This window comes from Quercus suber, unplaced genomic scaffold, assembly GCF_002906115.3.
Source record: "Quercus suber isolate HL8 unplaced genomic scaffold, Cork oak 2.0 scaffold_36, whole genome shotgun sequence".
NCBI classification, from domain to species: domain Eukaryota; kingdom Viridiplantae; phylum Streptophyta; class Magnoliopsida; order Fagales; family Fagaceae; genus Quercus; species Quercus suber.
Window position 1 is genome coordinate 1,317,731 of NW_027069501.1, and position 24,494 is coordinate 1,342,224.

At 34.1% G+C, this 24,494-nt stretch overlaps 3 protein-coding genes across 3 annotated transcripts; all 3 read right to left on the minus strand.

The window, feature by feature from the left end:
- Positions 1-3,975: 3,975 nt before the first annotated feature.
- On the minus strand, positions 3,976-7,627 carry LOC111998544 (uncharacterized). Its single transcript, XM_024030635.2, has one exon. It carries the CDS (start codon positions 7,298-7,300, stop codon positions 4,160-4,162), a length of 3,141 nt encoding a protein of 1,046 aa, XP_023886403.2. The 5' UTR covers positions 7,301-7,627; the 3' UTR covers positions 3,976-4,159.
- Positions 7,628-8,707: 1,080 nt separating this feature from the next.
- LOC136066460 (early nodulin-like protein 18) lies at positions 8,708-11,800 on the minus strand. The gene is made up of 2 exons (XM_065770803.1): positions 11,480-11,800; positions 8,708-9,459 (listed from the first exon to the last, which is right to left on the minus strand). Exons 1-2 carry the CDS (start codon positions 11,688-11,690, stop codon positions 8,963-8,965), a joined length of 708 nt encoding a protein of 235 aa, XP_065626875.1. The 5' UTR covers positions 11,691-11,800; the 3' UTR covers positions 8,708-8,962.
- A 2,055-nt stretch (positions 11,801-13,855) lies between these two features.
- On the minus strand, positions 13,856-16,947 carry LOC136066461 (early nodulin-like protein 18). Its single transcript, XM_065770805.1, has 2 exons — positions 16,628-16,947; positions 13,856-14,607 (listed from the first exon to the last, which is right to left on the minus strand). Exons 1-2 carry the CDS (start codon positions 16,836-16,838, stop codon positions 14,111-14,113), a joined length of 708 nt encoding a protein of 235 aa, XP_065626877.1. The 5' UTR covers positions 16,839-16,947; the 3' UTR covers positions 13,856-14,110.
- Between the last annotated feature and the right edge of the window lie 7,547 nt (positions 16,948-24,494).

Below are 24,494 nucleotides of genomic sequence, written 5' to 3' on the forward strand. Positions count from 1 at the left end.
CCCCTCCATCCAAATATGCCATAAGTTTTGGTTCTGTCCCTCTTGGATGGGAAATAAGATCGACTCTCTTTGACAAATTAAGGAACTAATATAGACAAAAATGTTTACCTTTAAAACTAATTTGACAAATTAAAGCAAAAGTCACGAGACAATTGTAGAGAGCTCTTGTAGAAAATAAATTGACAAACTTGATTTTGTTCACATTTGACAATTTTTTTTTTAAATGTGTTGACGGTTTAGATATATGAGCAAAATTTTACATTTAGATATAAATATTACTCAACTTTTAGTCTAGATGGAGGCTATTTTACCAGATATTGTTCCTCTTGTTTTGGCTTATTTATCTGCACCTGATTAATATCATGTCTTTCTGTTTCTCAAAAAATATATATAATTATATACAAAAATTACTTCTTCTTTTTTTGGTTTGGAGACGTACAAAGATTACAAATTGAATAGCCATTGTGACAACCATGCACAGAGTCCCTGTCCATGGTCCACATACCCAACTCTCGAAGCTGCTTCTGAATCAAAATCCAGACCCATTTTACTAACCCAAAAAACCATCTGCTTTCCATTCCCCAAAGAACATTGATTAACATTAATGGTATCAATCTTCATGGCAGGGCTTGTCTTGCCAACCCTCTCAATCCTCACATCCTTTTATTCCAATGACATAAAATCATCAACCCCGAAATTCTGGGCAGAAGATGAGCTTCTGACATGGATAAGCTCCAAGCTCTTCCCAATATAGAATTCAAAGGTGGGATATATGGACTTAAGAAGTATGTCACCATGACAACATCTAAGAATTATACCTATACTCCAAACACTTGTTGATTACATAGGCCTTCACTAAATCTCATTGATCAGCTCTGCATTAAAATCGTAATAAGTCATCAACTTGTAACTTGAAAATACCAAAATAATAGTCTTCTGATTCTGCACACCATAAAAAACAGTATCAGTAGGCCCATGCTCAGCATTGCTCATTACAACTCTTACAGGAGGTATGGTTGCATTTCCAGCTCAGTCTTTTTTTTTTTTTTTTTTTTTTCCATAGTTAACACCAGCATCCTGGTAAGAGACCCCGAGTGCTCTATCACATCAAAAATTGGTTTAGATATTAAAATAACAAGAAGAATGAATAAATTTAATGAACCAAAGAGTCCATAACCTCTCCCCCATCTAGTACCATCCTGTTGTCACCTGCAGAAGAATTTTAAAATTTAATCCAGATCATGCCAATACCTTTTTTTTTTTAATCGGTATTGACATACCAATAATATTACCAAGAAAGATAAAAATCAAGAAAATATGAGTGATAAATCCGATTTCCATCAACTCAAGATATGGCTTAATGCCCTTTTCCTTGTGCTTGCCATACCACAACCTGAGTTCTTTCCAAGGTTTTGGAAAGAGAAGCTGAACCCAACTGCTAACCATGGTACAATAAAACTGTGCTTTGTCACCTGTAGTCAACAATCAATTAAATCTGAGGAAATAATTAAGGGATGAAAATTATCAACCACAAGTTGGGCTAAGGAAACATGAAACAAGGGCCATAGGCACAATAGTTCAGCATAAAAATACAATAGGGGGTAAATATAGATTAATAGTCCTTAATCAGATTTTATAAAACTATATTGAACACATGAATGAAGAAACAATTCAGTAAATCAACATTCTAGATCATCCTCATCCATTCAATTGTACAATTTATGCCACTGCCTTCACCATAGGACTAGAATAGCAAATATATTAATTCAATTTTCAAGAGTACCCTTGATATACTAACTAATTTAGTTCCATTATTTGGGATTCAAAAATAAACCAAGTCACTAGAGATTACTTCAAATGAAAAAGGGAGTCACTAGGTCAGCCTGTAAATTACTCTCATGTCCCATATGTTGATCAAGGATCTGATTGTTGAACCTCAAATATTTGTGAGGAACTCAAGTGCTTTTAGAACGCACTATACAAGGAGATAAAGTTATGTAAATGGCTAGCAAGTAGCAACCGATGTAACTGATTTATCTTTTTGGCTATTTTTATTTTAACTGTTTATCCTACTAATGACTCCATCAAAGAATAATAAAATGTCAAAATCAGTCACTATCTGTTAAGAATTATCAAACAGCCAAAGAAGCAACTCCAAGCATTCTACTGTTTCCCAGAAACATTAGCTTTACGAACTTAATGCTTACCAGTGCATGGAGGTGTGCAAACACGTGTAATCTTACCAGATTATTTTAGTAATCTGCACGTCTCCTACGATAACTTCCAATAAAGACGTGATTCTTTTTAGAAGAACTCACAAATTTAAGTTGTTTCTGGACACCAGCTTGAGTCTTGACAACCAGACAAGTGACCTCAAACAATTGAATGTTGATTGGAGCATAAACTGCACTGAATATCACCATTGCGTTTCTGACTTTAATTGGCTAGGCTGGGGACATCGCAGATATAAGCTATAATAATATATTACATGTGTGAGTCCAAAACAAAAACCTTAAACAGTTAACCTATCATAGTAAATTCAGTGACCCTTTTGCAACAATCTAAGTGAATGATGTCTTTCAATTAATACTGAATTTATTCCTGCAAATACCCCTAAGGTTATAATTGTATATTACATCCCTAATTGATAATCAAAGAAATCTGTGGCAAGCATGTTTAACTAGTATTGTAAAACCTACTAAAACAAACTACGTACAGTAAGATCCTAACACCTAATATGATCAGACAGTCAGAACAAATAAATAACAACATTAAATCCTTAAACAATTACCATTGCACCAAATAATAGCTCTTAATGTTCCACTAAGTGGCTGCTCTTAAAACTTGAACCTTACACATGCCTGAGACTTTAATCACCCTTAATCAGATTTTATAAACTATATTTGAACACATGAATGAAGAACCAATTCAGTAAATCCACATTCTAGACCATCCTCATCCATTCAAGTGTGCAATTTATGTAAACTTCTGTAAAATTGTAAATGGCTAGCAACTGATTTAACTGATCATTTATCTTTTTGGCTATTTTTATTTTTTAACTGTTTATTCTACTAATGACTTCCAAGAAAGAATGTCAAATGTAAAATCAGTCACTATCTTTGAAGAATTATCAAACAGCCAGAAAAGCAAACTCCAAGATCCTTGATCAAAGTTGTAAACTGGAGATCAAAACCCAAATGAAAAGTGATTCTTTAGTAAAATCAATGCTATCAGTTTCCTTCTGTCACTCCATTTCTTTTATAAGTAATGCCAAATTTCATTAAAAATAAAATTCTCGTACACAGGAAGAATACAACAGAATAGCAACGAAAAAACAAAACTTAATTACAAGGGATTTTCCTTCTCTCACTACCAAAACAAAGTACTCTAATGTTTCCCAGAAACTTTAGCTTTACAAACCTAATGCTTACCAGCTTACAAGCTATGTTACCATGATGGAGGTGTGCAAACACACATGTGATCTTACCAGATTATCTTAGTAATCCACATTTCTCCTACAACTTCCAACAAAGACTGATTATTTATAGAAGAACACACAAATTTGAGCCGTTTCTGGATGCCAGCTTTGTGAACCAAATGAGTGAACTCAAACAATTTAATGTCGATTGGACTTACAGCATATAGCAATTAGGTATCACATTTTACATGAGACAGTTGTCAAATTGTATCCTCTCAAATATGCTAAACGATACAAGGGAACACCACTTTCTAAAGCATATTCCATGCATCATTAGAAAAAACTATATGCAAGGACCAACAAAGACAATTGTACGATTGTACAGAGATGCAAGGATTCTACTCAAAACAATAGCAGCAATACTCTCCAAAGTAAGCCCTAAAGCCAGAAAATTATTCTTGAAACAAGTAATATCATGAAATGAGTTGCATTTCACACAAAAACAGAAAATAAATAGGTTAAATTCATGCTGAAAATAACTTTAAAAAGAATCATGCTGAAGTGAAAGTTGATCTTGATTATACAGAATGAACTTTTTTCCCATAATCAATAGTAAGATATTACCATAAATATCTCTTCATTGCTAGTTACAAAAAAAAGAGTTTAAACTTTCTTTTCATAATCAATGATGAAATATATTGCCTTTCGTAATAGCTAATAGCACAACAAAATCAAAAACCTCTATACTTTACGAGCCAAGGTCCTCTGCTTTGTTGCATGCTGGACTACCTTTTCCTCCACAGGAAGGCCTTTCCGTCGTCTTACACTATCGATGAGTTTCCTAGCTGTATTTGGAGGCACACTAGAACCGTCTCCAAACTCTTCAATTTCCTCCTCTGTTTTGGGTACAAAGAAAGGATCTTGAGGAAGTTCTTCCCAGTGGCTTAGTACAAGAAGAACACTAGCAGCTCCAGAAGTCCACCTTCTAAGCTCATCTGCAAAACCAATACTTTCAGAAACCGGCACATATGCATGCACGGTGAACAATGGTGAACCTTCCTGCATTATTTCCTTGCTCACTCGGGCGCGCCTTCTACCAAGGACAGCATACATGGGACCCAAATATTCAGGAGGGGTGTTCAGCTCACAGAAGTACATGGCTTCCACAAGTCTTGACTTCTTCTGAAGCACAATCGCCTTACAAGCATCTTTGACAGCTGTGATAACCTGTCCTGTGAAGATGCCATACTGCTCAGCTTGTTGTTGGTGGGAAGTTTCAGACTCATTAGCCTGCCCAATAAATGGAGAAATATAAGCCTCAACAACAAATGCCAAACCCCACATAGGTTCATCACATAAGGGTCCAGCTGCGGTAGCAAGTTGAAACCCAGTTACAACACTACTTTCAAGATGCTCGGCTTCCATGGATAATGCTTGAGTTGCTTCTGAAGATGTCTCAGCAGCTTTGTCACCATCAATAGAATCATCCACAAAACCTAATCTCTGAGATACATGAGAGGAACCATGAATAAGAACAAAGGAGTCAACACCCTTTCTTTTGAAATCCGGGGTGAAAAGGATATTTGGACCAATCTGCCTAGGCCCAAGTGCCCAGATCTTTTTAAGAAGCTTTAGCCACTTCGCTCTACATTTCTCAGCCCGGTCTTTGTCAGTCTCAGTCATTAACAAAATATCTTTCTCCACAGCATCCATTATCCGTTTCTTAAGTGCTTCAATAGGATTCTCATCTTCTAAAATGCTTGATCTTTGGGTGTCCAAACCTTTATTGGTTTGCCCAGACTTAACTCCAATAATATCTCCTAGTAAATCAGAACTATCATCAAGCACCTTGGTTAGAGTAGGCGGAAGCTTCATGACTTGTACCCGAACTACACATCTCCCATTAGGTGTTGTCTTTTCAATATAATCCAAACCCCCAGTTAATGACTTTAAGTTCTCTAGCATATAGGATACCTCTCCCTCAATGGTCTCTCTAAAGGACACAAGGGGCGGAGAGAATTCCAACTTTACCTTGGCAAATCTCTCTGTCAAATCCTTCTTGCATCTTTCTAGATGGACTTCTCCTGCAGCTGCGAGGACATTTTCACCCCTTGCAGAAACACTGACCTCCACAAATGGGTCTGCCCGATTTAGAAGCTTTAAGCCTTTCAACAGTGCACCCATATCTGCTGGATCAGATGGCTCAATTGCTACTCTAAGAGTTGGGGCAACCTGAAATACCATACTCGAGAAAGGCCAGCAATTCCTTGTGGATGAAAGAGTTGCACTTTTCAATATGTGCTGACCAAGGCCTCGAATTGCCACAACATTTCCTGCCTTTGCAGAAGCCACCAAGTTTAAGCCTTGACCCATCATTAGATACAAGGATTGCAACTCAGCCACCTGCACATGTTTCTGCATCGATTCCCCTTTCAGCGGATCATATAAAGCTGAAAGCACAAAAACCCTCTGTCCTGAATAAAGAACCCCACTAAAAATCCTAGCAAATGCAAGGAAACACTCATCTGACTCACCCTCTCCACTTTCAGCTGAATTGTTTATAAACTCTCCATGTAAACCCCTCTGTGGAAGCATTTTCATTGGCACAGCAAACATCTTGGAAACAAAAGCAAGACACGGTGCTTCAGGCCTTGTATCACAAGCCTCAACGGATTTCCTAACAAGTTCTGCCTCTGCAACAACATTGGAATCAACCCCATTGTTCAGAATCTCTCTCTTCGGAAGCAAACGTGAGACACGAAACGATTGTGCTGCAATAGGGTCTGGCATACACTTAACCACCATCGACAGTATTGCCTCCGATAAAGGAAGCCAACGGCTCATAACAGATTGAAGCACAATTTTCGGGTCCTTGTTCTGTAGCTCGCGAGCGGGCACAGACAGATTAAACGACTTGATCACTTTCTCAAGTACCCCTTTATCCCCCTCCCCATCCCCATCCAAAGCCACTTGGTAAACCTGCCAAAGTGGCTCAAGCACAAATTGAACAAACATAGGCCGAGCCTTACTTCCTCCACCAACCCCTTTCTTCCCCGAAATCATCTTCGTCTTAGGATTAAAATACCTAGGACCCCACAATGCCTTCTCCAACGTAGCAGCACTCGCCCCAAGCTTCGAAGCATAAAACTCAGCAAACTCATGAATCCCAAAACCCCACCCGTCTAATGCACACACAAAAGCCACATTCCCTTTCTGGGGTTGAAATGTGTCCTCCTCATCATCCTCTACAAACTCAAAACCCTCGTCCCCACCACTACCACCCGCCTCTCCCAACGACCCTGCAAGCACTGAATCGACATCACTCAGATACTTCTCAGACTTATACCCACTAACAATCCCATTAACCTCATGAACAATCCTCAACAACCGAGTATACGCCTCTAACGGACTCAACCTCAACTCACAAATCAGCCTATCGATCTTATTGAGAACCAGACACGGCGAAAGCTTCTCAATCCAGCACTGTCTCAAAACAGCGTGGGTTTGAATGTGCACGCCCTCCACGGCGTCGACCAATATCAAGGCGCCGTCGCTCAATCGAGCGGCGGTGGAGACTTCGCTGCAGAAGTCCATGTGCCCTGGCGAGTCTATGAGGTTAATCGAGTGGTGCTTGTATCGTAGAGCTATGGAAGAGCTCTTCATCGTGATGGCACGCCTCTGTTCCTCGTCCAAATAGTCCATGAAACGAAGGCGGCCGGCGAGTTTCGGGTTGAGCACTCCGCCGCCCGAGGCGGCGATCAGGTGGTCGGCGAGCGTCGTCTTGCCGTGGTCCACGTGTGCTAGTATGCATATGTTTCGGATTTTTCGAGTTTCGGTATCGGAATTGGAATTGGAATTAGAATTAGAATCGGAATCACTCATTTTTCTCTTTTTGCTATTATCTTGAAAAAATTGAAGTAATGAGAAAGAGAGAGAAAGACTCACCGGCGGCGAAGTGAAGTGAAGGGAAGAGAGGAACTGGGTTGCTCCGGCGAAGCGTTGCAGAGATGGTAAAACGGGTTTGGGTTGAGTTGGGTCGGTATAGATACTAAGGGTTTATAAAGGGGCATGTGTGTAATTGTCTCAGGACGTTAGGGGCATTTTCGTCGGCTCAAGTAAAACCTGATTATCGTTTCAGAAAGAAGAAGCTTTCTTTCTTTTGAAGTTTGCGGTTTGCCAGAACTGTACCTAAACACACAAAATGCACGAAAAGGGCTTTTTGCGCCTGAAAAGTCCTTTTTGCCCCCCGCTCTAAACTCACTGCCAATTACCAAATACAGAGCAAAAGGTTAAAACCCTACTATTTACCATTTAGAGAAGCCCAGATTGTTTTTGTGGCATCGATGCGTGGATTGGATCAAGTAAATGGACCGAATTTGGGGCTTTAAGTTTAGATTTTTAGTCCAAGAGCGTTGTGGATTGGGTTATTAAAGATTTTTTATTTTTGAAAAATATGTCCCCCTGTCACAATTCTGACGATGTCCAATTTTGGATATGTGTTAAAATTATATTAGGTTTAGTACATTACTGGACCTAAGCGTAACTTTTTTTTTGTGCAGATTTAGGTTGCGTTTAGATAGTTTACTTTTTGTTAATTTATTTTATTATTTAGTTTATTTTTATTACTATTCATAGTCTCATTGTACTTTTTGGTATTATTCATGAGTTCTACTGTACTATTTCAATTAACTTTTATATTTATCTACAGTATTTTCAATAAAAAGTTTTCAATTTTAGCAAAATAAGCGGATCCTAAACAGACTATTGAAACAAAATGATGAATTATACTTTTAAGTGAAAGAAGTATCTCTTATGTCAGTTCCATAATAATTAGCGGTTAGCACAAGATTATTACAAGCGTGTGAGTGTTTTGTCTTTTAATATGATTTTAAAGTTAGAAAAACTTAATATTTAGACATCTCATACATATGATAGTTATTAATGCCCGATCATCTTGATATTTTGCATGCACATAAGGTATTGTACAAGAAAATAATGTAAACCAAATATAGATTTGTTAAAGAACACATCTAAGAAAAATTATTGAGTGATGAATGTAGTATGGATTTAGTGTTAATTTAACCCAATCCAAGCAAGATTACTAGTTAATTTTGGTAGAGTTGGTCACAAATCTCCAATAAATATATCTGGGATCCAACCTGTCATTTGTATTTTCCATCTACCAAAATAATGAACTTCATTAGACCAACATAATTGATTCAATAAAACAATAATTTCAATGATGGGAACCTCCAACCAACTGGTTGAAATTTGTAAATGTCTCAATAATGGGAACCTTCAACCAACTGGTTGAAATTTCTTTTATACTCATTTCTGTATAATATAGGTATCAAATTTTATCAAGTTATTTTCTCTACAATACAACATTAAATATAATATTCTATTAGCAAACCAAACAGAAAAACACACCTCAGTAGCAAATGTAATCCCTAAAGGCGAAACACACAAAGAGGTTTACAATAGCTTTGAAAAATAAATAAATAAAGAATGACCATTAAAAATAAAAAATAAAAAATAAACTTATCATAACAAACAAACAAGCCCTAAGAAAACCAAAATCACAATCATTGTCCTGTCTTTTAGCTTCCAATACATTGATAATGAAGCTGACCCAGATGCCTCTTTATCTGCACTTTCCTCATGGGGGTTGTTGAAATTGGAAGGAACAATGGTATCTGGTGCAGACTGTTCATCACCAGAATTAGGACTGATTGGTCCTGGGGATTCTTCTGAAGGCTTGTTTGACAAACCCTTTGGCAACCCTTGGCCATGTGTTACATTAACTTTGAAGTGCTGGCCATTCTTACATTGTTCACCATCATAATCACTTGAAAAGAAATATGTCATCCCTTCTTTGACCAATGGAACTGGCACTGTCACTGAATTTAGGGTTGTGGCAGATGGATCTGAGGTTGACCATTGGATGGTATCATTTTCTTGAGCATCTTCGTAGTCACAAAGTTTGTAGGTGGTGAGATTATATGTTTGGATTACTGAATGATTGGTATCAGTGTTGAAAACTGCATTAAGATAAATGAACATACATGAGTTAAGCACATATGAAATGTGAAATTCCAAGGTGCAAGGAAACATACATTTAGAGGTTTAAAGTTTAATTCAGTTTTTGGAGTGAATAAATAAATATAAATTGAATCATAATGAATATACAATATAGAATGATGAGCTTTAGACTTTACTCTTTTTTACACCTAATCTTTTAATCAATTACCTCCCAAAAAAACTTTGTATCATTCAAATGGATACCTTAAAAAAAATAGCTTGACATTTGCAAATATTCTCATCATAGTTGGTGTGACAAAGTATAGAATTAGGTAAGAGTTGATAAAAATGCAATTCAGGCTATTATTTCGTAACGTGAACATGCAGTTCATCCCAAAAAAAAAGTAACGTGAACATGTGTCATACTGCAATGTTTTTATAATTGCTTGCTGCAGAGGACAAGAATATATATCTGACAAACCAATCGTTATCTACCAAGCTGGAAACATGACTTTATGTTAAGACAATTCCTTATGCATTTGTAACAACTTTGATAATCATAATCATCTAAAAGTGGAATTTTATAGGATTTAATTATGGCTAATTCTTGTTGCACACTGCATTGTAACAACTAAAATTATGATTTGAAATTACCATTTTTAATTTGAAAATGTGAGCTGAAATTATGATTTCAGTTATTTGAATGCAGTGTGCATAAATATACATGAATTTGTAAGTTTAAGAAATAAATTTAGAATCCCTTTGAATTCATTTATTTTGTTGAAATTAAAAACTTTTTACTGAAAATATTATAGATAAAAGTAAAAATGAATTGAAATAGTACACTATAATTCTATAAATAGCACCAAAAACTGCAATAAAGCTACATGCACTTACTATTATAAACAAGAAAAGAAAGTTTCAATTAACAATATTTTTTTTTTTGAAACTCAATTAACAATATTTTAGTAACAAGAAAAAGTAACGTAGTAAATATATATCTCTTGAATTATTGATTTTTTTTTTTTAAATTTATTTCAAAGAAAGAGAGGTACTACTACAGCTGAGTTTTATGCGTAACACGTGTAGTGCAGCTGAGTTTCGTGTGAAATTCCATGCACCTGTTTCTTATTCTTTCTTTCTTTAATGCTTCTTTTCTTTGGCTTTTAGCTTTTCCACTAACTTCTATGACACAAGTGGGAAAAGCAACACCATGTGCCCACTAAACATTGATTGGGTGTACATAGATGTTCAATCGGATCTAGGATTGCATATAATCTCTTTCCGATAGAATAAGAACTTACTAAAGTAACCTATGATTAAAGTATAGATTTATCACTGTGCTATTTTTATTATGTACTAATAATGATATGTTATATTCCTCAAAATAATAATAATAATATGTTATATTCGCTGTTGTAAAAAATTTTGTGTCTTGTTAAGTTTATCGTCCTAGAAAAGAGAAAAAAGTGATAATCAAGATTTCTTTTCCCAACTCAAGAAGAAAAGAAGGGAAAAGTCAGTTGAATGAAAGAATTCAAGGAAAATAGAACCTATGACATGCTTACAGGGCCTAGGAGCGGAAGGACAAAAAATTAAAAATAATAAAAATATGGGAATTTGATTAAAATAGTTACTAATATTCAAAAGCAGTATAATAACTTGGAAAATCAGATCAAACAATTGAATATTTTAAAGTTCAGTATTATTTAGTTATTAAAATTTTAGACAAAGATTGTATTTTTGGACCAGAAAATAAATTGTCCATCATCAATTTAGATAATTATTAAGCCTACAAAGTTATAGATCCAATGGATTACTAATAATACTAATACTTAATGTAAATTCACTTAAAACTCCCCAAGTTTCAGGCATGATTGGAAGATCAAACTCAATGAAAAGGCAGTAAGTATATGACATATGACTAAGAGTAACCAACCACAAGCCTTTTTAGGCTCCAAAGATAAAAAAGGATAAGAACTAGAAGCAGAGTTTAACATGTAGCTAGCATTTGTAAAAGCAATGGTTTTGGGTGCTTACTGAGGAAATCTCCCAAGCTGAAGTTCTTGCCAGCAACCCATTTCTGGTAATTGACATTGGGCTTCTCAAGGGTGTCATACCAACCCAATGAATCACCCACTGTGTAGTTCTTGTAAGCTTCAACAACAACAACAGAGCCTGAAAAAGAAAGGAGAACAAAACAAGAGAGAATGAAGAATAGAAGGCCTAAACAGTACCTTGTCTGTTCCATTCTTCTTGGGTTTTGTGAACTGGTGGTTGCAAGAGCTTGTGGTGAAGAGTAAAGAGGTTTGGGAGTGTATTGCCGACAGAGTGTAAAGCTCTTATAACGTACATGATATTTATTCCTGCTTTTCTATGAAATTACCAAATTAGTCTCTCTTTTGGGTTAGTACCAATAATTTAAAGTGGTTAAAGAGAAGGAATGTTTACTGGTTATACTATAGGTTAGGGATACAATATTTCTTGCAATTGTTTTCAATGGCTACTTGTAGGATTGTTTAGTTGGTGTATGATAAAAGTAATGTCGATTGTGAGTTTATGTGAAAATGATGTTATTCTAATTATAACAAATTATGTCAACAGTTATAAAAATAGTTTAAAAAATATTATAAGAATGGTAATTGATGTTGATTACTTGAATGATAGTGGACTGTTAAAACATCCATATTACACTATTGGTAATGTATAGTATATTAGGAAGGATGTGGTTTGAAGTGATGATGAATGGCCTATGTTAATGCCTATTGTCAGTCTATGAGGAATCGTAGCTAAGAGTTAGCTTATGGCCTAATTGGTATCAATGTTTTCATGTTGATTTTAGTTTATCACCTGTTATAGTTTAATCAAGTTTGTGACAATTACCATGATTTTTTAGAAGAGTTTGTAGTATGTCTTTACGTTAGAACATATTTTCCTCTCTTTTGTGTGTGTTTATTTCTTAAAAAAGAGTTTGTGACAATTAGAATAGTTTGCAACAATTTCCATGTAGAAAGTCAAAATTGCGAAACAATATGCAACCCAACAAGAATTGTTGCATTGATTAGAAGAAGAACAACTCTTCAAAGGCAAAAATGAGCTTTTGTTAATTTTGCCCAAAAGATGTAACAAAAAACCCTTGTTCTGAAATTATCTAGCAAAATATCATTGTTTTGTAACTCAATTTTCTAAAAATCGAGTTTTACATTGAAACTTGACTTATAGAAAATCGAGTTATAGACAATCATACTTAAAAAAAAAAAAAAAAATTATGGAACTCGAACTTTCTTTTGAAGTTTGCGGTTTGCCAGAACTGTACCTAAACACACAAAATGCACGAAAAGGGCTTTTTGCGCCTGAAAAGTCCTTTTTGCCCCCCGCTCTAAACTCACTGCCAATTACCAAATACAGAGCAAAAGGTTAAAACCCTACTATTTACCATTTAGAGAAGCCCAGATTGTTTTTGTGGCATCGATGCGTGGATTGGATCAAGTAAATGGACCGAATTTGGGGCTTTAAGTTTAGATTTTTAGTCCAAGAGTGTTGTGGATTGGGTTATTAAAGATTTTTTATTTTTGGAAAACATGTCCTACTGACACAATTCGAACGTGTCCAATTTTGGATATGTGTTAAAATTATATTAGGTTTAGTGCATTATTGGACCTAAGCGTAACTCTCTTTTTGTGCAGATCTAGGTTGCGTTTAGATAGTTTATTTTTTACTAATTTATTTTATTATTTAGTTTATTTTTGTTATTATTCATAGTCTCATTATACTTTTTGGTATTATTCATGAGTTTTACTGTACTATTTTAATTAACTTTTATATTTATCTACAATATTTTTAATAAAAAGTTTTCAGTTTTAGCAAAATAAGCAAATCTTAAACAGACTATTAAAACAAAATGATAAATTATACTTTTAAGTGAAAGAAGTATCTCTTATGTCAGTTCCATAATAATTAGCGGTTAGCACAAGATTATTACAAGCATGTGAGTGTTTTGTCTTTTAATATGATTTTAAAGTTAGAAAAACTTAATATTTAGACATCTCATACATATGATAGTTATTAATGCCCGATCATCTTGATATTTTGCATGCACATAAGGTATCGTACAAGAAAATAATGTAAACCAAATATACATTTGTTAAAGAACACATCTAAGAAAAATTATTGAGTGATGAATGTAGTATGGATTTAGTGTTAATTTAACCCAATCCAAACAAGATTACTAGTTAATTTTGGTAGAGTTGGTCACAAATCTCCAATAAATATATCTGGGATCCAACCTGTCATTTGTATTTTCCATCTACCAAAATAATGAACTTCATTAGACCAACATAATTGATTCAATAAAACAATAACTTCAATGATGGGAACCTCCAACCAACTGGTTGAAATTTGTAAATGTCTCAATAATGGGAACCTTCAACCAACTGGTTGAAATTTCTTTTATACTCATTTCTGTATAATATAGGTATCAAATTTTATCAAGTTATTTTCTCTACAATACAACATTAAATATAATATTCTATTAGCAAACCAAACAGAAAAACACACCTCAGTAGCAAATGTAATCCCTAAAGGCGAAACACACAAAGAGGTTTACAATAGCTTTGAAAAATAAATAAATAAAGAATGACCATTAAAAATAAAAAATAAAAAATAAACTTATCATAACAAACAAACAAGCCCTAAGAAAACCAAAATCACAATCATTGTCCTGTCTTTTAGCTTCCAATACATTGATAATGAAGCTGACCCAGATGCCTCTTTATCTGCACTTTCCTCATGGGGGTTGTTGAAATTGGAAGGAACAATGGTATCTGGTGCAGACTGTTCATCACCAGAATTAGGACTGATTGGTCCTGGGGATTCTTCTGAAGGCTTGTTTGACAAACCCTTTGGCAACCCTTGGCCATGTGTTACATTAACTTTGAAGTGCTGGCCATTCTTACATTGTTCACCATCATAATCACTTGAAAAGAAATATGTCATCCCTTCTTTGACCAATGGAACTGGCACTGTCACTGAATTTAGGGTTGTGGCAGATGGATCTGAGGTTGACCATTGGATGGTATCATTTTCTTGAGCATCTTCGTAGTCACAAAGTTTGTAGGTGGTGAGATTATATGTTTGGATTACTGAATGATTGGTATCAGTGTTGAAAACTGCATTAAGATAAATGAACATACATGAGTTAAGCACATATGAAATGTGAAATTCCAAGGTGCAAGGAAACATACATTTAGAGGTTTAAAGTTTAATTCAGTTTTTGGAGTGAATAAATAAATATAAATTGAATCATAATGAATATACAATATAGAATGATGAGCTTTAGACTTTACTCTTTTTTACACCTAATCTTTTAATCAATTACCTCCCAAAAAAACTTTGTATCATTCAAATGGATACCTTAAAAAAAATAGCTTGACATTTGCAAATATTCTCATCATAGTTGGTGTGACAAAGTATAGAATTAGGTAAGAGTTGATAAAAATGCAATTCAGGCTATTATTTCGTAACGTGAACATGCAGTTCATCCCAAAAAAAAAGTAACGTGAACATGTGTCATACTGCAATGTTTTTATAATTGCTTGCTGCAGAGGACAAGAATATATATCTGACAAACCAATCGTTATCTACCAAGCTGGAAACATGACTTTATGTTAAGACAATTCCTTATGCATTTGTAACAACTTTGATAATCATAATCATCTAAAAGTGGAATTTTATAGGATTTAATTATGGCTAATTCTTGTTGCACACTGCATTGTAACAACTAAAATTATGATTTGAAATTACCATTTTTAATTTGAAAATGTGAGCTGAAATTATGATTTCAGTTATTTGAATGCAGTGTGCATAAATATACATGAATTTGTAAGTTTAAGAAATAAATTTAGAATCCCTTTGAATTCATTTATTTTGTTGAAATTAAAAACTTTTTACTGAAAATATTATAGATAAAAGTAAAAATGAATTGAAATAGTACACTATAATTCTATAAATAGCACCAAAAACTGCAATAAAGCTACATGCACTTACTATTATAAACAAGAAAAGAAAGTTTCAATTAACAATATTTTTTTTTTTGAAACTCAATTAACAATATTTTAGTAACAAGAAAAAGTAACGTAGTAAATATATATCTCTTGAATTATTGATTTTTTTTTTTTAAATTTATTTCAAAGAAAGAGAGGTACTACTACAGCTGAGTTTTATGCGTAACACGTGTAGTGCAGCTGAGTTTCGTGTGAAATTCCATGCACCTGTTTCTTATTCTTTCTTTCTTTAATGCTTCTTTTCTTTGGCTTTTAGCTTTTCCACTAACTTCTATGACACAAGTGGGAAAAGCAACACCATGTGCCCACTAAACATTGATTGGGTGTACATAGATGTTCAATCGGATCTAGGATTGCATATAATCTCTTTCCGATAGAATAAGAACTTACTAAAGTAACCTATGATTAAAGTATAGATTTATCACTGTGCTATTTTTATTATGTACTAATAATGATATGTTATATTCCTCAAAATAATAATAATAATATGTTATATTCGCTGTTGTAAAAAATTTTGTGTCTTGTTAAGTTTATCGTCCTAGAAAAGAGAAAAAAGTGATAATCAAGATTTCTTTTCCCAACTCAAGAAGAAAAGAAGGGAAAAGTCAGTTGAATGAAAGAATTCAAGGAAAATAGAACCTATGACATGCTTACAGGGCCTAGGAGCGGAAGGACAAAAAATTAAAAATAATAAAAATATGGGAATTTGATTAAAATAGTTACTAATATTCAAAAGCAGTATAATAACTTGGAAAATCAGATCAAACAATTGAATATTTTAAAGTTCAGTATTATTTAGTTATTAAAATTTTAGACAAAGATTGTATTTTTGGACCAGAAAATAAATTGTCCATCATCAATTTAGATAATTATTAAGCCTACAAAGTTATAGATCCAATGGATTACTAATAATACTAATACTTAATGTAAATTCACTTAAAACTCCCCAAGTTTCAGGCATGATTGGAAGATCAAACTCAATGAAAAGGCAGTAAGTATATGACATATGACTAAGAGTAACCAACCACAAGCCTTTTTAGGCTCCAAAGATAAAAAAGGATAAGAACTAGAAGCAGAGTTTAACATGTAGCTAGCATTTGTAAAAGCAATGGTTTTGGGTGCTTACTGAGGAAATCTCCCAAGCTGAAGTTCTTGCCAGCAACCCATTTCTGGTAATTGACATTGGGCTTCTCAAGGGTGTCATACCAACCCAATGAATCACCCACTGTGTAGTTCTTGTAAGCTTCAACAACAACAACAGAGCCTGAAAAAGAAAGGAGAACAAAACAAGAGAGAATGAAGAATAGAAGGCCTAAACAGTACCTTGTCTGTTCCATTCTTCTTGGGTTTTGTGAACTGGTGGTTGCAAGAGCTTGTGGTGAAGAGTAAAGAGGTTTGGGAGTGTATTGCCGACAGAGTGTAAAGCTCTTATAACGTACATGATATTTATTCCTGCTTTTCTATGAAATTACCAAATTAGTCTCTCTTTTGGGTTAGTACCAATAATTTAAAGTGGTTAAAGAGAAGGAATGTTTACTGGTTATACTATAGGTTAGGGATACAATATTTCTTGCAATTGTTTTCAATGGCTACTTGTAGGATTGTTTAGTTGGTGTATGATAAAAGTAATGTCGATTGTGAGTTTATGTGAAAATGATGTTATTCTAATTATAACAAATTATGTCAACCGTTATAAAAATAGTTTAAAAAATATTATAAGAATGGTAATTGATGTTGATTACTTGAATGATAGTGGACTGTTAAAACATCCATATTACACTATTGGTAATGTATAGTATATTAGGAAGGATGTGGTTTGAAGTGATGATGAATGGCCTATGTTAATGCCTATTGTCAGTCTATGAGGAATCGTAGCTAAGAGTTAGCTTATGGCCTAATTGGTATCAATGTTTTCATGTTGATTTTAGTTTATCACCTGTTATAGTTTAATCAAGTTTGTGACAATTACCATGATTTTTTAGAAGAGTTTGTAGTATGTCTTTACGTTAGAACATATTTTCCTCTCTTTTGTGTGTGTTTATTTCTTAAAAAAGAGTTTGTGACAATTAGAATAGTTTGCAACAATTTCCATGTAGAAAGTCAAAATTGCGAAACAATATGCAACCCAACAAGAATTGTTGCATTGATTAGAAGAAGAACAACTCTTCAAAGGCAAAAATGAGCTTTTGTTAATTTTGCCCAAAAGATGTAACAAAAAACCCTTGTTCTGAAATTATCTAGCAAAATATCATTGTTTTGTAACTCAATTTTCTAAAAATCGAGTTTTACATTGAAACTTGACTTATAGAAAATCGAGTTATAGACAATCATACTTAAAAAAAAAAAAAAAAATTATGGAACTCGAGTACATTCATGTGAATTTTTCCAAATAACTTGATCTTCTAAAAATCAAGTTTCAAAATAAGAACATTTTACTAGATAGTTTCAGAATAGAGACATTTTACTACATCTTTTGGACGAAATGGGCAAATGCCCATTTTAGCCCTCTTCAAAAGAGCTACTTATAAGTTATAACTCTTCATGAGTCATGACTCACGAGGAGTCATGTTGATTGTTGATCAGTGATCTCTATAAATAAATAAAGGATTTGACACTCTTGACCATTCACTTAAATTCTTATCATAACCCAAATAAGATTTCTCGCATGTGATTTCCAGTTTCCACCATCACGGAATTCAATTTCTTCAGAGCCAAACAATCTGAACTTCATAATTAATACTATCCCCGAACAGAAATAAACGTAGCCAATATATATATATCTTATCCTTACCTCTCCTTTTCATATTAGACCATATAGTACATTAACGTAGAAAAAAGTGACACGCAAGGTTTTATGTCGGTTCATGATAGCTGGATGATTGCTTTTACAACCTAATAATGCATGTTATTCTAAACAAAAAACAAAAAAACCCTAAGAATGCATGTGACTCGTGGCAGAGGAGCCCTTATTTTTCTTTTTGTTTTTTTGTTCCTTCTTAGATCTCGTAAATATGACAAACAAATTACACAATATAGACCTCATAAGCTTACAAAGTGTTCCATTAGAAATTACTTTCTTTTGGTTGAGTTTAGTTCATATCTTAATAGAGATTCTCTCTCCCCTAAAAACAAATTAAAAAGAGAGAGAGAGATTCTCCATTTTTATTTATAATCAATTAAAAATAGTAATAGCTAAAGCAACTACAACGGATATTGGAAGGTGTCCAATCTTTCAACATTTCTTTTTGTCAAACAAAAATAAGATCCCTTCTTTCTTGTTCAAACCAGGATCTCTTATTTTTATGACTGGCAAGACATGTTATAAACTTATTGTAACAATAAAAATACATGACATAATGTATAAGGAAATTTCCCTCAATTAAAAGTATATTGAAATAAAAGAGGATCATAACCAAATATAAATAAATGCATGACATAGTGTATGAAAATTTAACATGGGGAATAACTATTTGTTTTGTTTTGAATATGTAAATTCCCTTTATTGATGGCATTGCATCTTTTTTTTTTTTTTTCTTTTTTTTTGAGAAAAAGATGGCATTGCATCTTATTATCACTTATCCAACCATACGAAACTAAACCATGTGACTTCATGAGAGAGAAGAAAAAAAAAAGTATGATATGTTTTTCTATAATTGATTGTCAATTTTAGACCACCACAATTCCCAAGTTGGAACGAAGACTTCCATGTCAAGTTGGAACGAAGACCAGCACACAAACATTTGCCAAATCTTTATTGACTATTAACATTTATTATAATCACAATAATTAAGACAAATTAGTAAAACCACGTGATAGAAATTCATATTTAATTAAGTAATAATAATTAATTAAAAGAAAAATGTGCATAGCTTATCATTTTTTGTGAACAAAGTTTAGTTATAAAATTAGTTATAGATTAAGGCTACAATTTTACTCAATAAAATAAATATTACTACATATTTTGAAAATTTAACCGTTAAATTGCATGTTTGTTACGTTCTTAATACATATGTCAAATTTTTTATCAATCGGATATTATATACCATATATATGATCTATAAACTTATATTTTATGTAACAAAAACTTGCAATTTAAATAATTTATTGATGACATAGCTATTAATCTTTAATTTTCTAGGCATTTTGCAAGTATGGAGGATATAAGAAGAGAAGATGTAATTTAATAGTAGATTTATCAAATTTCATCTCCAATAAAAAAAAATATTAAATAAGATTATAACATTTTATAGCTAAAATTTGTCATTTTTCTTTTCTTACCAACATGCATTTTGTCAATTATTTCGTTTGGCTTTTGTCATATACTCTAAGGACAGACCATGAAAAAAAAAAAGTCTCATTTTGTGTACTTCTAGTGAGAATTTGAAGAGGAAGTGTTAAGAGTCAATGCGCCCTTTATATTCATTGGTAATTTAGTTGAAGAAGGGAGAGGGTTACTGTTACCGTGTTACATGTAGAGATAAAGGCATCGATCTTGAGCTAGTACATGGATTTTTTTTTTTTTTTTTTTTTGGGGAGAAAAAAGCACACATGGATACAAATGTTGGTATATATTGGTAGCACAGTGTTCAAATAATATTAGAGCAACCACACCAGCTCATGGATAGTCTTCTAAAATACAAAAAGTGCTCAATTTTGCACATTTTAACCCCAAAACCCCCCACATCAGTCTTTATAAAAATGTCTAAATATGCACAATGGTCTTGCAAATGAACAGTAACCGTGTATATATACATGGTTACTGTTCATTGTGTAAATAATTTTTTTAATTATTTTTTTTTCTCTCCTCTCTTCACCTCACTCTCTTTTCCTTTCTCTCTCCTCTCACGGTTACTGTTCATAGTGTTAAAAAATGAATATTTTATTTGAATAAATGTATAATAGACAAACTGATGTGGGTGTTTTGTAAAAATAAGTGTGTAAAATAGAAAAAGTAAGTTTTAGATGTGCAAAATGAAATTTTTTTTGCACATACTGATGTGGATGTGTTGGGTGTAATTTAACTACAAGGATCAAGATGAACACAACTTATTTAATAATCATGTCTAAAGACTAAACAACTGTTTAATAATAGTGGCGATCTCATACAATTTATTCACTCCCACGTATAGTCATAACCCTGCAAACACAAATAGTGTAAGTGAACATGGGTAAATACTCTTACACCAAATAATCCTCATATGTGAGTGGGTCAAATTGATGGCATAGTATCGATAGATATATATCACTTATCCTTCAAACATATAGCGTGCGTGGTATGGATTATTTTTGTCAATTTATTTTACTTTTTAGCTTATTTTTGTAATTTACTATTTAATTTGTAAACTAAAGTACATTTTTTGCCCTTGAAATTTAGGATCGTTTTCATTTTGACACCCTAAATTTTTAAAATTTTATTTTATGCTCTATATTTGATTCATTTTCATATTAGTCTTCTACATTTCAAAATTTTCATTTCGGCTATGTGGGGGAAATTTTTGTGACATGGGCCGAAAATCAAAAAGTACTTCTTGTTATTTAGATATTTGTTTCAAAATATCTAAAAAAAAAGATATTTGTTTCAAAATGACCGTAAAGGGCCAAACAAAAAACTAAATCAAACATGCCAGGCCCAAAATGAAAAATTTACAGTCTACTTGTTTTATAACCCAAACCCGATTTGACATTCTAGCCATTCCAATTTTGAAGCGAAGGAAACGCAAACGACACCAAAGTTTCTAAGAAAATGGGGAACCCCACAACTTGTCCCCAATCCCATTGCCAGAAAATCGAACAAAACGCATCAGCTCAATCTTTTATACCCTTTTTTTAAACAACAAGCAATATTTACTCTCATTATCTAATGAATATTTCTTCTGCTTCTGATCATTAGGTTCCCACTTCTGGAATATCAGTCCTGCGTTGTCCAGCTTTGTTGCACTATGTGGTTGCTGATCAGTATTTTGATCTCTAATTCCATGTTTGGTTGGATGGTAGAAATGTCTGTACAAATCAGTGAAATGTTTTATGCCTTTCATCTCATCAGTGGATAATTCCTTGTCATCTGGCAATTTCTTGCTATCAAAAAAGTAATTACAGGCATGCGTAAGAAAGCATTTATGAAAGCCTGTAATCCCACTTTGATCATATAAGCGGTTGAGAATAAAAAATGGAAGCTGATTCTCAAGTAATATCAAGTCTTGCATTATGCCATCCTTGTTGGGGAGATAAACACCTTGGGGAGCTTCCTTGAGTAATTAATATAACATATAGAAACACATTTTAACCCAAAAGGCCTAAGCCCAATGGGTATGTGCTCAATTATGTTATATTAACCACTCATTCTTTTTTATCTTTATTCAATGTGGGACTTCACTCACACATGTAACCCACAATCTCCCCCTCACGTGTGAGTCTCTGCCACTCCGTGGGCTTCAAGACTTCTCTGTGGGTCATGAATAAGTCCTACTTGCTCCCCCTTGCCTAATGGGCTTTTCACTTCATCAGGGCGTCATCCATGGGTCTCTCGTACGCCATCCATGGGAACCACGTGTCAACCCCGCACGCACATCCATGGGAACCCCGTACGTTCATGTCCATGGGAACCTCGCACCTCATCATTGTTTAGCACCATTTGCAATATTCCTTTGTTGGGCTTTTCTTTTCTCCAGGATTTTTGTGTGTGGGCCATTAAGGCTTTCTCTGTCCCTGCTAGGTAGGGACCATGAACACCTCACCACCTTCGCCGCACACCACCATGGGCTCTGATACCACTGATACAGAGTTAACAAAAAACAAACTGATACAAAGTTAACAAAAAAAACAAAAGAGACGTGTTGAATGGTAAAGCTCAATGAATTTTATTGATAAGGAAAAGGGCCTATAAATAGGCAATACATCAGAATGCTTTATCTAGCATTAACCATAACTTCTATAAAATAGGAAAGCACTATCCACAACTCCTACAAACTAGGATAGCAACGTGAGGCACTTTCTCAGCATGAAATCTGGCTGAGATCAAATAACAAAATATCTAAATTAAGACTTGGTCAAACTACCAAATATCTAAAGATATTTCCAGTAAATATTATAAAATAAAACATTTAAATCTTAACACTCTCCCTTCAACTGAAATCTGCAGAAATCAGTTTAAAATAAAAATCAACCCTCTACAAAGTCTTCCTTTGCAGCAGCATGTGAACACACTCCAAGTAGACCACGTAACTTCACAAATGCAGCCAACTTGAGAGGCTTGGTCTGTATATCTGCAATCTGCTCTTCACTTCGACAATAAACCACTTTGATTGTTCCATCATTGCTGAGGTCTCTTAAGAAATAATATTTCACATCAATGTGTTTGCTTCTTCCGTGTAGTACAGGATTCTTAGAGAGTTTGATTGCTGAGTTGTTGTCACAAAAAAATTGTAGTAGCTTCAACTTGCTTGAACTGTAGCTCTTCAAGAATTCTTCTCAACCAGATAGCTTGACAAGCACAAGCTGTTGCAGCAATAAATTCAGCTTCTGTAGTTGACAAGGAGACAATTGGTTGCTTCTTAGAGGACCACGATACAGCCCCTGTGCCCAACATAAAAACATAGCCCGAAGTACTCCTTCTATCATCTTGATCTCCTGCATAATCACTGTCAGTAAACCTAAACAATTCTAACTTTTCAGCCTTCTTGTAGAACAGCCCAAAATCTCTAGTTCCTTGCAAGTAACGAAGGATTCTCTTGGCAGCTAACAAGTGCATTTCTGTTGGATTCTCCATATATCTACTTATTAAACTCACAGAATACATTATGTCTGGCCTTGTTGCAGTTAAATACATTAAACTGCCAACAATTTGCTTGTAAAGTGTACTGTCCACCTTCTTCCCTTCATGATCTTTGTTTAGCTTCAAGCCAAACTCAGTTAGAGTGCTTACAGGATTGCAATCCTTCATCTGAAACCTGTCCAAAACATCTTGCACATACTTCTTTTGTGAAATAAAGATCCCATTAGCTGATTGTACTACTTCAATGCCAAGGAAGTAATGCAACATACCAAGATCAGACATTTCAAATTCAACCATCATAGATTTCTTAAAGCTTTCAAACATGGCTGTATTATTTCCAGTATAGATTAGATCATCTACATATAAGCAAACAATGAGCATCTTTCCTCCATCTTCAATTTTTATAAAAGTGCATATTCATAAGGACATTTTTGAAATCCTTCCTTCAAAAAATAAGTCTCTATACGATTATACCAAGCCCGTGGAGCTTGTTTAAATCCATATAGAGCTTTCTTTAACTTATACACTTTATGCTCATTGTCAAGTTTTACATAACCAGGAGGTTGATCGATAAATACCTCTTCTTTCAAATCTCCATGGAGGAATGCTGATTTCACATCCAACTGGAAGATAGGCCATGAGTTTTGAGCTGCCATAGCAATCACCAATCTGATTGTATCATGCCTTGCAACCGGAGCAAAAACTTCTTTATAATCAACACCAAACTCCTGCTTGTAGCCCTTAGCTACCAAACGTGCCTTGTGCTTGTCAACCTCACCATTCTCCTTTAGTTTTGTCTTGTAAACCCACTTTACACCAATTGTTTTCTGCCCTTTTGGAAGATCAGTCAACTCCCAAGTATCATTTCTTTCAATGGCTGTAATTTCAACATCCATAGCCTTTCTCCATTTTGGTTCTGTGACAGCCGCTTCAAAATTGGTAGGATCACAATCTGAAAACAGAGCAAAGTGAATGAGTGGATCTTCAGATTGATCAATTCCAGTTACATCATAATCATACATCCATGCTGGTCTTTTTCGAACACGTTGAGGCCTTTGTGATTCAGCTGCAAGTGGGCTTTAATCAGCTATTGGAACATTTTGAGTGGCTTCCTCTTTTTGCTCATTCTCCATAGGCTGCTGCCCTTTCTCTTCATCATCAAAATCTGCTGGAATACTTTCTTTAACACCAGTTTGATTCCATAACCAAGTGCCTTCTTCAT